Source organism: Dipteris shenzhenensis, chromosome 31 (genome assembly GCF_047967505.1).
Source record: "Dipteris shenzhenensis isolate YYH24624 ecotype China chromosome 31, Dip_SZ_1.0, whole genome shotgun sequence".
In the NCBI taxonomy this organism is placed as follows: Eukaryota; Viridiplantae; Streptophyta; class Polypodiopsida; order Gleicheniales; family Dipteridaceae; genus Dipteris; species Dipteris shenzhenensis.
In genome coordinates, this window is record NC_141626.1 from 11,411,903 (window position 1) to 11,425,960 (window position 14,058).

Below are 14,058 nucleotides of genomic sequence, written 5' to 3' on the forward strand. Positions count from 1 at the left end.
TTGGATTGGTTGGAAATTGGATATTTCTTTATCTTTGGTTTTAATTATCACCAACTCGGTTCCCAATCATGCAACACCTTGGAGCTTTTCAACTAGTTCTTCTGAGCAATAAGGGATACACTCTCTCTTCAATGGGAATAACCAACAAACTCACTATATAATGACTGCCACCAATAGTCAAAACAACATTAGAAAGCATACCTATTATAGGCTCCACAAGTTATTAATTAACCATTGAAACTGGAATGGAGATGATTTCATATTCTTCAATTGCAATTTATTCGCGTTGATCTTTAAAAAACCTCCAATTTTCTATCTAAATTTTAAAAAAATTAAAGAACAGTGCAGAAATGATATGACTCTAGAACCACCATCCACAATAAATCATGAGAACTTTGCTTTTTATTTTCACCTGTAATCACAGGATCTTGGTCAGCCGCTATTGGGATATCAATGATGGGAATAGTAGCTTCATCAATCACTGCCCCCTCCTTTCAACCTCACCATATATCTCGGCATCTTCCCCATCACTTGCTTCCTCTTGTTGGCTCCATAGTTCCATAAATATAAATGTTAAATCTTTGCATCACACATGGAATACAAAAATTTAACAAGTGGAAGTCCCATCATATGCTTGAGAGGACATTCCTTTAAATTTAAAAGGGACGGAGGAGAATATGTTACAAGAGGCCACATAATTTTATTGAAAACAAGATTTCATTCCCACTACCATGGAGCATGCAAAGGTTATTGCTAAGAAGTTTGATAAAATCTTTGAAAGTCAAAAATGTTGCACAATCAATTGAAAAAGCCATTTCTCTTATATCCCTTCCCTATTGATTTCACATATAGGGACACAATGATTGATAAGCATAATGATTGGGATAATGTTCTAAAGTGTTTTGAGGATCCCCTTCACATTATAGGGAAACTCTATTGCTCTTTCCCTCTAAAACTATAGGGAGTGACCATCCTTGAGGTATATAGATGTACAATCTTGGGTTTTTGATCCATATGAGCCATGAATGTGCATCTTTAGGTCAATGTTGGGTATTTAATACAAGATATGTTGATACACCATCAACAATGTGCATTGTAGGTAAGAAGTTCCAAACTAAGGGGAGGATAGCAAGAGTTTGAGTTCTATTATGTAAACTCATATAGTATAAGTTTTGCTTGGATAGAGGTGATAGGATGGTGTACTCCCTTTTAGGGACTAAGTGAAGACTTTGGTGGTCCACAAGGCTTGACAAGGAGGGGAGTGCTCTTGTAGGGGCTAAGTGAAGGCTCTAGTAGTCCATGAGGGGCCATACAATAGGTGTGAAATAACAACCTATCAATTATTCAGTAGTCTTGATGATTAGATGTAGGAAAGTATCTTCAATGTCAACAACCTAGAGGGGGTCACATGTCAACACAGGGTGAACTGGGGTGCAGAGAGTCCCACACCTCTACCCCATAGCCATGCTAGCCTCCTCAACACCCCAACAAAAGGCTAATCAGATGAAAGATGCTAAGCAATCTAAGGAGTGAAAGAGGGAATATTCTTGTTTAATGTTGACCACTCATACCGAGCACTAGGCACAGGGCTCACTGGTCAACCAAGGCGTAGAGAAAAAGACCATCAACATTTGGCGATCCTATTGGGAACAGATGTGCTCAAAGGATGAATGAGGAGATTGACTGGATTAAGCACACCAATATTTAGAACCAAGTGCATAGACATCAAGAGCAGCGGCTCATGCTGACGAGCAACGAGCTATGGCAATTGCTTGGAAAAGTATATTACCATAAAAGATATCTCAAAGTGCGCAAGGACCATTTGAAGAAATTGAAGATCTATCTAATGACTAGTGTCTTGATAGAAGGGTGTTCCCAATTATCCCTCAGGGTTCTTCAAGCCTTGATCGATGTTTGACACATGCATGGAATGAAGCTAGAGATACACGGCCACGAGAGAAGAGCACCTATAGTGAGGCAATAGAAGTTTGCAAAATCTAGACCATCAAGTAGCCAAAATGATATCAAGACTGGGAATGGATGACCTATGTGAATAAATATGATTAGCAAAGGGACCTAGACAATGAAGATATTGAGGATGGTGATGGCTTGGGGGGTGCATGGTGAAATGGCATCTCTATACTATATCGACACTCAAAGTGAACTAGTTTTAAAGACATGCCCAAGATGACTTGAGACATTTCACATGGGAGAATCATTGTGGCCATGGCCTATTGATATCAATAATTCATCCCCAGAAAGCCAAGATTTTGCTTCCATGAGTTTGTATATGCACTGATCATGGGGCTAGACGTTGACTTAGAAGGCAAGCATGTACTTCAGAGGCACGACATGCCTTAGAATCAATAGGAACAAAGAAGAAGATCTGCTATTCAAGACAACTAAAGCTTGCAAAGAATGCATGGTGGCATCTCTAGATAGCTGATGCCAAGTCTGACATCACCCTAATAGGCAACGAGTCCCATCCCTAACCATTGCATGCATAGAAGACATACACACCGAGTAACAAGACAAGTTCTAGTGCATGAAATACCTATCCACTTGGTGGATATATTGCCGCCAGTGTTTGACTAACGACACAGGGACATCCACAGTGATTGTGGACTAGTGTAGCTCATCATCATGAAGGACCGGTAAAACATCGGGAGCTAAAAACCAAAGCTTAGAAGCTTGAGCTTGATAAGTAGAAGGACTAAAACCCCATAGTCTAAAGCTGGTGATCCACAACTCCAACTCAAACAAACAAAGTAATGTTTCAAAACTACGAGGGTACAGATGATGAAGACCCTCATAGTCACATGCAAAGTTTTCTATGACTCTATCATATAAAGGTTGCTACAACAAAGGATTAATTCCCTTGCACCTTGGAAAAGACTACTGAAACATTTTCAATCAGTTCCCAATTGAATACTACATTAATTAGAATCATATGTCCAAGGCTTTTTTAAGAAGGTTTAAATAGAGTTGCAGCAGTAATGAAATGGATATCAAGCAATATTGAGTTTGCAACAGTAATGAAATGGATATCAAGCAGTATTACTTATTTTGATCTTTTTGAATTGATAATTGAAATATTTTTTGTTGGAAGTTCTTACTATGTTTTCAATGGTACCCTGTTTATTATAATAGGTAGTTTTTTTGAAATTTATGTCTCTACCTATTACACTAGCGATCTTGCAAATCAATTGGGCACTTGGATTGTGAGAGATGCGTGCAGAACACGCATGGATTCTTTGTGCAACCACCATGGTGACAATGCACATGCTGTGAAGCATAGCGAGGCACCACCGAAACCAAAGAGGGAGAGAGTCCAATGTTTGCAGCAACAAATCCAAGTCTTGTGAGGCAAGGTTCAAGCGCTCAAGTCCGTGCAACAAACATCAGATGTCAAGAGTGCATGCAGGAGAATTCAGTTCATCATTGCAAACTTGCAACTACAGATTCATAATTTTCAGCAGACTATACATGGACTTATCGAAGGTGGCAATCGGGATTGAGTTGCATCCAATGCGTGGCGGAAGACAACAAATTACAAGAGCAGTGAATTCTTGTAGTATGTTCATGGATTCATTGGTAGATGTATGATGCAGAATCACCTGAGACATCTCCTCAACAAATTGGCCATCCATACTTCACCAGAGCTCGAGCTAGAGGTCAAGTCAGTGAGGCGCAAGTAGAGGCACAACACGCACGAACTTAAGAGAACTACAAATGCCAGATCCAAACATTGTAGGATCTTTTGGCATAGGAATGGGCACTGATGGTGTCTCTACAGGAACAAAACGAACGGCAACGTACCCGCGGCCACGCAAAGGACGCAAGGTTGGAAGACCGTGAGCAGTAAGAATTCAGGATGTACAAGGAGGTCTCTACACAATTAGCCACATATACACTCGCCCCACACACTATCCCCCAGACACTCCAAATGCACTTCGATGCACTCCGCACACAAAATCTTATTTTTCACCTACATCTCACAGCCCCACTCCCTCCTAACGTCCTCCTAGCCATCCTCCCCCGAAATCCCAATCACTACCACCCAATTCTAGCCATGTCCTATTTTTCATTAAATCTTCAACCATCTAGCCTCTCTCTCCTTCGCCCCTCTAACCTCCAAACTCTTGCCGCCCATCCCATTTTGCTAAATTTCCAAGCATGGTGCCGCGTCATCACAGTGTCCATAAGTTATCCTGCAGATGATGATGTAATGCAATTAGCAAAGCCTGTGGTTCTGCACCCTTGAAAGTGTACAAGCTGACATTAATTGGATGCAGACCTACGGCCGAGCCTCTACAATACAAACTCAAGGGCATCTCGCGGCTTACCAGTCCACCACCTACAATCAATTCATGTAGCCGAGGAGGAAGGCCAAGAAGCCATTACATTATTTAATTCTATCGCCCCCCCTACTGAAATTCCCAACCACCTTCCCTAGATCCCACCCAGCCCACCCAACAAGCCACCCAACCTCCCCCGCCCCCCTTTCCTCGTACCAATCTGCCTAAATACTCTTCCAATGCCTCCAACACCACCACTGCACAGCACGGGACCTCCCCATCCATCTCATCTACTGCTCCGATCGACCTCCCAAAAGAGGCCCTCAACACGCTTCTTAAGGTAGCCAATTTTGTACAAACGCCTGATGATACAACACCCACAGAGACAATGGAGGAGGAACCAATACCAATTGAAAATGATGAGGCTTCTCAAGCTCCTCCCTCCTCCCCGCCCAAAAAATGTACAGTGGCGTCCCGGCCTGCAGTTGTTCCAAGAACTGCTAGATAGTGCACTCATGCACCATTGGAAGCAACAACTCGAAAGCTCCTACCTCCACCTCTACGAAATCTTGGAGGTGTACCCACTCACACAGTTTATCACCCAGTCCTTCAATGACTGGCGACGCGCACATCCAAAGCGCACAAGACAAGGTTACCACCTCGACCCTGATGCTCCAGTTCCCCTGATCGATGCCGACACCAGTCTGCAACCTCGCTAGTGCATCCCCATCCTCAAAATGGAGCAATTTTGGCGATACTACCGTAGTGCCCACGTCGCTCTCCGAATCTACCCCTTGTACATGCCAATGGAACGACAATGGACTTGGACCGGATTCCGCGAGCTCCAGCAACGAGACCCTAACATGTTGTACAATTTTCCTAAGTACAACTTCCCAAAAGAGATGATGCAGGAGGGGTTTTGCTTCCGCCTAAAGTCATTCAACGACACGTACGGTTCCGACCATCGTAGAAGCGGTCCACTTCAACCGCCTCCTCCTCTTACTCCTCCGTGACCTCCCCACCCACAATCGCCCCATTGACGACTGCCTCCACAATCTAACCAATCAGATTGTCTTCAACCCCGACATCGGTCCTTCCATGGCCACCACATCCACACATACAAGGACATGCATGCCACCCACTTTTGGAAGTTCCGCTTGTAGCTGACTTGGCTCACTCCACGCCAATTGGACTGCTACGCAGTCCTTCAGACGGTTCTCTCCACACACCTCCAACGCGGTTTATCCGAGGGCGGCTCAGCAACAGGAAGGAGGACATGTTAACATCCACAGAGTATAGTTGCAAAATGTGGTAACCAGTGATTAAAGGTGATTAGGCTTCATGATTTGCTTCAACGGTTGCAACCATGGAAGGAGTACAGTACAAGCTTAGGAAGTTTCAGCCCCAAATATCCCAAACAGTCACAAGCAAGCTGCAAATTGCCACAAAATGTGGTTATTCTCCTCACGGGGGTCAAGCCACAAGTAGCCCAAGATCGGCCTCGCCACTCCAAGTTTTGAGCCTCATATTGGGGGTCTGAGCCCCAAATATACCTTTATAAGACTAGAATAAGTCCAATCATACAAATTTAGATTTTTTGTTGTTCTAAAGCTCAAAAATCTATACAAAAAATAAAGGAGAAAATAAAAGAGAATATGAAAGAGAAAATAAAAGAGGAGAAAAAAAAAGAGAATATGAAAGAGAAAAAAAAAGAGGTCTGAGCCCCAAATAGTTTTGGCATCGAAGGCTCGAGGCTAACACAAGCGCTATTTAGCGCTCTTATATGGTTAACACAAGTGCTATCTCTAACACATAGGAGTGGAACAGTAGGAAGATTATTGTTTTTATCTCTACATAAAGAAGTTCTACAAATGGCTTGCCTCCTAATGTAACACCTCAATTGAAGCTTCCATGAATATCAAATTAAGGTGATTAAAAAATCATGTTAAGCAAAGATAGGATGAAATCAAGCAATCACTTGAAAGGTATCATAGTTCATTTGAGTACCAAAATACAAATTTATAAGTTACCGACTTTAAAGTGGATAAAGATAACGATGTTTTATGGTAAAGCTTTCTTCAAGAAGGCTCGTCTCATTATAGATATCAAGATGCAAACAGTATCCTTAGCGAGACAAATTGAAGTAAAAAACAATATGGGCTATCTTCATTTTACAATGTAAGTTCAAACAAATTACACTAAAGCAAAATGTGGGTTATCTCCATTTTAGAATGGTACTTCAAACGCTCTAGAGTCAATTTTCTCATGGTAGCAAGCTCAAAGAATCATTAAGTCAAGGAAACAATTGCAAAATAAGGTCAAGAAGTTCTATGCTTGACCAAAATATAAGGTAGGCCCAATCTCACAAGATGAGCTAGTCCACTTGAAACCTCGACAATTAAGCTCCACATATAAACCCAAAACCACACTTAAAAATGCAAGTGTTGGATAATAGTAAAGAATCAAATAAAAGCTTACCTTATTTAATTTTTTTTAAGGGTACAAGGGGAGGGGGCATAAGATACATAAATGACAACCCATGGAGATGTCCTTGGAAGACAAAATTTAAGCACACATGGGGGTGTGCACCATGGAGCTATGTACTTTTTGGAATATGTCTCTATAAAAGAACTAGGTATGGGTTAGGTGGGAGAGGACACCTAGCATAATTTCATTTGTTTGACAAGGACACTTGACTACATTCCATGCTTTCCAATCCCTAAGAAAGGGGATCTCCATTTTGGTCCCCAAGGTCTTGAGGCTGAAGTCTTGGAATTTGTAAGCAACTAGAAGTAGGTTAGGTTGAGCAATCAACAAAGCAACAATCATTTATGTTAGCACCGGTGCCTTTCCTTGATCATTGAGCATTAAACCACGAAATAAAATAAAGCTTTGTTTCATATTGACAAATCATTTATGTTAGCACCGATGCCTTTCATTGGTGCTTAAGCATTAAACCATGAAATAAAATAAAGCTTTGTTTCATATTGAAAAATAGTGTTGCACGAGTGACCAACCCTATATGCTTTTACAAATAAAGTAGCATCAAGGCATAAAATGTTAACATGTGCCCAACGATTATGAAGACCATTGGCATTGACTACAAGTCACATCACCATATATCCAAAATACATGCAAGGGTATTCAAAACTTATTTAGTGTCGAACTCGCATACTCGGTTAGTTGCCCTTTTTCCTAAGGGCACAGGCATACCTCCAAGGCACTTGAAACAGACGTGAAAATAGCAACACTAATCCTAACAGCAGCATGTTTCTAGTAGGTGTAGCCCTTGACAAACATACCCTTCTTTGCTTCTTCACTTTCACCTTCTGCACTGTACTTTCCAAGCTGTGCAAGGGAATTGGCCTTGGCCCTGATCAACAAAGATGTTTGTGCTGCTTCAACATTTTGTGGTCGACCCTGCCATGTCTTCAACACTGAATTCTGTAGAGCCCGGGCATAGGAGAAAGACACATGCCATGGATTTGGAGACTGATTCATTGCATTTAAGTTGAGGGTAGCCTCCACCTCTGATTGACCCCCAGACAAAAACTGATCCGACAAGATGTGTTAGTCCTTGTCATAATAATCACAGAAAAATGAGATTCAAAATCCACAATACTTTTTTTTTTCAAAGAACAAAATCCACAATACTTGTGCTCAAGCCAATTCGAAGGATGTAATAAGCAAGTGCATGGGCAACAACTTTACACAATCAGTCTTAGGAGAAAGAATTACCATGATGCCAGGAACAGCAGGAGGAACTCTCCTCTTGAGCAAATTCAAAGTATACTCAGCAACTACTTCAGGTGATTTTCTATCCTTGCATTCCGCTCCAGGAGTTACCATACTTGGTTTCAAGAGAATGCCTTCATACACAACGTTGTTCTTTGCAAGGAAATAAAACACGTCATTCCAAACTTTCTCAGCCACCTCCAGTGTCCTATCAATACCATGCTCTCCATCCAGAAGAATCTCAGGCTCCACGATTGGAACGAGACCGTTGTCCTGCATTTACCATCAACAAGCTGGCTCTTAGGAACGCCTTACACTTTCCAAAGCAGATCTCATACCATCCAGATTTGGATTCGACAGTTGAGCAAAGAAATGCTGATCAAGAGAAGTTCATAGATGGCAAAAGAATGTCGTGCATCAAACTAAGCCACTTAGAGGGCTAGCGAAAAGTGGAACCTGAGAAATAGCTGCATATCGTGCAAGCCCCCAGGCAGCCTCTTGAACCGCGAGCTCGGAAGGGCCATTAGGAATACTGATCACAGTTCGCCTGCCATGCCACAAAAAGGGCCCTCAGCTACTAGTGCATGATGATTCAAAACTCAAGCTAACAATTTTATCCAGTAGAGATTGATAACCACGACCTTGAATCGACGTACCATTTAGCAAACCTTGCCCCTTGTTTGTAGTATTCGGCAGATCGTGAAGCGAGCCCGTCTAGACCCTGGCACCAAGACTCCTCGTTGGATCCAGGCAACGGCACCAGACCCTGTGGTGCTACAAGTAGTTAATCGACAGCAGCCTACACGGAACCATTTTCCACAGTAAAGCTCGTAAGAAAAAGAATGCTTACCTTGTCAACCTTTATCCCAGGTACGATGTTTTCTTCCTTCAGACAGTCTACAAACTTCTTGCCATCAACAGTTGATTGATACAGAGTCTCCTCGAAAAGGATAGCACCTGATATGTACTGTCCAAGACCTGGGGCCGTACACAGCAGTTGTCTGTACGCTTGGCGATTGGTTTCAGTGTTCTCCAAGCCAATAGAGGCGAGACGCTTGCCGCAGGTTGCATTAGATTCGTCCATCGCCAAAATGCCCCGGCCAGGAGAAGCAATGCTTTTCTGATCACAAGAATCACTCTTAGGAAGCCGATCGTGAAATCCGAGAGATTTCGTGATCTAAAGAAACCCCCAGACGAAACAAAGAGCATGCAGACGGTCGGATCGCCAATTCGGCCAGAATCGAACGAAGAAGGAGAAAAATACATCGATCCGTAGGCAAAAATCGAACAATTCCACTAGGATCAAAACAAAAAGGGGGCGAAAATGCAACGATCGACGGGCCAAAAGGGCGACAAGTTAGAGCGATCGGCAAAGTCAACACAAAGTCGAACTGAAGGCGTGCTGCAACACAAAGTCGAACTGAGATGGAAGAAGCAAATTTACGGCAAGAAAAGGAAGGAGAAGCATACAGCGGTGAGGATGAGCTCATCGGTGAAGGCACTAGCGCGGACGAGGAGGGAGGGGGGGGAGGAATGGGAGGAGGAGGAGGAGGAGGGAGGAAGGGAAAGGGAGGAGGAGAGGCCAAAGAAAGGAGAGGAAGAAAGGGAGGAGGAGGAGGAGAGGCGGAGGAGGGAAGCCATGGCTATGGCGATTGGGAAGCTCAAAAATGCTGCAGAAGAGCAGAAAGAAGAAGATGAAGATGAAGATGAAGAAGCAGAAGATGAAAAAATACAAGGAGCTTTTCAAGGTGTTTGTTTTTGGTTTGTGTTTGTTTTTTTTTTGGAACTTGGACGGAGAAGAAGAGGCCCCCCACACTCAAAACCAAGGTTCCATGCCAAAACCAAGGTGCCTTTGGGCCCATAGTGGTTCCATGGAACCATAATACTTCTTCTCCTCAGTGAGTCGGACGAGTGTTCACGGAAAACCTGCAAACTATATACAATCCAACATTTTCATTTTCGCTCGAAAAAAATGTTTTCTCAGTTTTGTAAAATCTCCAAAATTTTAGGCAATTTAGTTATATTTTATAGCTTTAAAATCGGCATATTCTTAGGAAAAACCTTCAAATTTTGACACCCCCAGTTTTTATGATTTGTTTTCTGTGAACACTGCAAAGACCACTAGAAGCTCGAAACCACATGGAACCACCTCACTAGGATCTAACCAATGATTTGTATGGGTCCGAAACTATGCCTCCACCCGATTGCGATAATAATAGCATAGCACTTAAAACTTGGTGGAATTCTAGGTATGTGTGCAAGGACTCACATAGTGAAGCACTGAGAACCTGCCCATAGAGTGCCCTTTGTTAGGTCACTTCGGCCAGAGGCCAATTCAAAGGGGGACGGCAGCCCCGTCGTGCAACAGGGGGCATTCAACGATGGGGGTAGTCTTTGAGTGGTCCATAGATGTGACCCGTTGTGCAAAAAGGGCATTCATCGATGGGGCAAGTCTTTAATTAGTTCATAGATATCGCCCCTGGACGCAAGGTCTATCTGGTTGTACCCCACCCAAGCGGCGTCCATCCCCCCTCTACCCAATAAAAATGGTTGGCACATTGTTGCGATCAAAAATTGAACCCATACGAGCCGCTAAACATTCTTGCCGGGCCCACAAGAGGCTATGAAATAACCTTGGTAATAAATGGGTTTATCGTTGTGCCATCAGGCTTGACATGTAAGCCAAGTAGGACACAAGGAGAAGACTGTGACAAGTGGTGTGTAGCCCTCAATGCCCACCATTGGTTTTATTTATTCCCATTAGCTCTAAGGAATGTGTATGGCGAGCAGAGCCTCAATGTGTAGTAAAGACCCTGAATGTCCTCATCTAAGTCCTGGGATGCCATCCAATGGACTATGCATTCTCATTCTCACGTAACTCCTTCTTAGTGGTGGTGGTAGTGGAAATTAAGATAATAACCTTCCAAGCAGGAGGACCATTTTCCTCAATGAAGGGAGTGACTCCACCTTTTTCTCAGACGGTTGAGGTGGCACTTTCAACCTCAACCTTGGTGCTCCACTAGGTCTTCTTGATGAGTAGGTTGTTTGCCCATTCAGGGTATTTAGTCTATCATGCAAAGCATGATGTAAATACCCCATGAGCATTTGCTCTTGGGGTATTTTCATACTTAATGGAAGTCTTTTCATTGAAAATTAATAAAAATAGCAATAATAACTTTCACCTTTGCTGCAAGTCTACAAGTAAACTTCCTTTTGCTTTTAAAAGAATTTGAAACCAACAAGCTTGTAATAAAGATTGGTCAAACCCACAAAGAAGGCCAAACGTACAAATCAAAACAAACCAAAAAATGCCAAAACATAGGGGCATACTACCCGAGGCCAACGCTACAAGGTAGAACCCTATAAAAGCCTCCACGTAAACTTGGTACATATAATATAAGAACACCTTTGTGTTTGTAACCAAGCAAGCTTCAGTGGTTTCCATATCACCACATTTTGTGGATTAATTAATAGATAAATGCACAAAATGGTTACTTCGTTTTTCAAGCTGTATCACCACACTATCATGTAGTAATGTTTCTATCATGGCCTATTAATATGATAGAATTCACAAACATGGAGCTCTAGAATGTGCATAATTTGTAATAATATTGGTCTATTGTTTCGATTAATTTTTATAGTATTGGTCTATTGTTTTTCTTATAGGCCTCCAATTATTTCAAGCTTTGGGAATTTAGCTTAATCAATTCACATGGCGACATTCAATTTTGCAAAAAATATTTTGCAATGTTGTTCAAGGCACATAGAAAATTGTGCAAACATGTATCAATCAAGCAACTACAAGTGTGAGGAGCATGAGGCTCGAGGCAAGGGAGTAAGTACTAATAGATTTGAACTTAACAATGGGATAGAGCTTGGAAAGCATTTCAAATGTATTTCAAAGTTATTATTCGATGGCATAATGTAAATATCAATTTCTAATTGTTTTCCTGTCAATGACAAAATGTATGTATCACTCCCACAAGTGAAAGAAGGTGCAATTTCAAATGTTGATTTACATCGTCCCTCCAATAGCTATGTATCCCATATTCAAACTTGAGAACCAACTTAGACTTGACTTGACCAATGGTGGTTTAGCATTGACAAATGGCATAAGACCACAATCTTTTGCCCACAATTGCAAGCATCAGAGGGATGGTGCCTTTCCTTTGAAACATTTTGATAAACAATGGCAACATTGTCATCTTTGATGTTGTGGGGAGCAAATGGGCCGAGCAAATGGGCCATGACATTGCCACAAGTACGTAATTCATATTGCATGAACATGACAACCTTCCACAAGGCAATTGCATTGTGGGCACAATGTGTTACACGTCCCAAGCACATGCCTGAATAAGGATTTGTATAGTACTCAGGTCTTAACATTTAGATATGAGAAACCTCTTGGCTATTGTGGATTGTCTATCTTATTTCTTTTGGAAAATGATAATGGTGAGGGAGGAGCCTGTGCACAAGCCACTTGGGCGAAGAACCAAGGAGCCCATGTAGGGTCTCTCTCTCTCTCTCTCTCTCTCTCTCTCTCTCTCTCTCTCTCTCTCTCTCTCTCTCTCTCTCTCTCTCTCTCTCTGTGGTGTATGCACACCCCAATCAGGACCCCAGATCCTTTCATGGGAATCTCTAGTGCACCAAAATTGGTAATGAGAGTGCTCTCAACGGAAGCAAGAACGGAAGAAGGAGAGAGAGAGATAGAGAGCCACACAAGTTTTGGTGGGTGTAGAACCACCCTAATCTTCTTTTTCATTCATTTATATATGTGTTTGAGTATTGTACATAATCGGAGTAAAGGCACAGTGACCTTTAACCCCCACAACCTCCCACTTAAAGGACAATGTGCCTTTAAGGGAGAACAACCAATGGGCATACTATCCAATGCCCATCAATACACGACAATACTCAAACCGCTGACTAGGTAGACTCTTCGTCAGCATATCTGCAGGGTTATCATCTGTATGAACCTTGACAAGCTCTATGCGCTTGTCCTCAAGTACCTCCCTGATGAAATGGTACTTAACCTCAATGTGTTTGTTCTTTGCATGAAAGATCGGATTCCGTGCTAGCTGAATAGCACTCATGGAATCACTATGCAATGTCGGTACACCTGTATGAATCCCCAAATCTCCCACAAGCTGATCAAGCCATATAGCCTCCTTGCAACCCTCTGTGGCTGCAACATACTCAGCTTCTGTGGTAGACAAAGCAACGCACTTCTGTGCGCGAGACATCCACGACATTGCACCACCTGCAAAGGTGAACACATAACCAGAAGTGGATCTCCTACTATCCACATGCCCTGCATAGTCTGAATCTGTGTACCCAAGTACACACATGTCTCCTCTACCAAAGCAGATGCACATCTCCTTGGTACCCTTCATGTACCTCATGATGCACTTAACTGCCTCCCAATGCCTCTTTCCTAGATTAGCCATATACCGGCTAACAACTCCCACTGCAAATGCAATGTCTGGTCTAGTAGCTATCATAGCATACATAAGACTCCCAACTACTGATGCATAAGGAACCTTGGCCATCATGGCCCTCTCCTCATCTGATTTGGGACTATCTGTGTGACTCAGTTTCACATAAGGAGGCAATGGAGTACTCACTACCTTCCCCCCCTACATATTGAAACGCTGCAATACTTTTGTAACATACTCTTTTTGTGAAAGCCAAAGGAGTTTCCTACTCCGATCACGCGTGATGCGCATACCAAGAATATGACTTGCAAATCCCAAATCCTTCATATCAAAGGCCTCATGCAACTTGGCCTTTAATGCATCGAGCTCATAAGTATTCTTGCTCCACAATAGCATATCATCCACATATAGTGCCAAGATTATCAGGCTATTATCCTTAGCCCTTTTAGTGTAGAGGCAATGATCAATTTCACTCCTTCTAAAACCCTGGGATCGAATGAAAGCATCAAACTTCTGATACCATTCTCTAGGTGCTTGCTTAAGACCATAGAGACTCTTCTTCAGCTTGCAAACTAAATGCTCTTTGCCCT

General features: G+C 42.5%; 1 protein-coding gene across 1 annotated transcript; it reads right to left on the reverse strand.

Annotated features, from left to right (window-relative positions):
• Positions 1–7,263: 7,263 nt before the first annotated feature.
• LOC147881021 (fructose-bisphosphate aldolase 1, chloroplastic-like) lies at positions 7,264–9,791 on the reverse strand. The gene is made up of 6 exons (XM_087402214.1): positions 9,504–9,791; positions 8,884–9,153; positions 8,690–8,799; positions 8,490–8,580; positions 8,037–8,306; positions 7,264–7,850 (listed from the first exon to the last, which is right to left on the reverse strand). Exons 1-6 carry the CDS (start codon positions 9,672–9,674, stop codon positions 7,572–7,574), a joined length of 1,191 nt encoding a protein of 396 aa, XP_087258340.1. The 5' UTR covers positions 9,675–9,791; the 3' UTR covers positions 7,264–7,571.
• Positions 9,792–14,058: the final 4,267 nt, after the last annotated feature.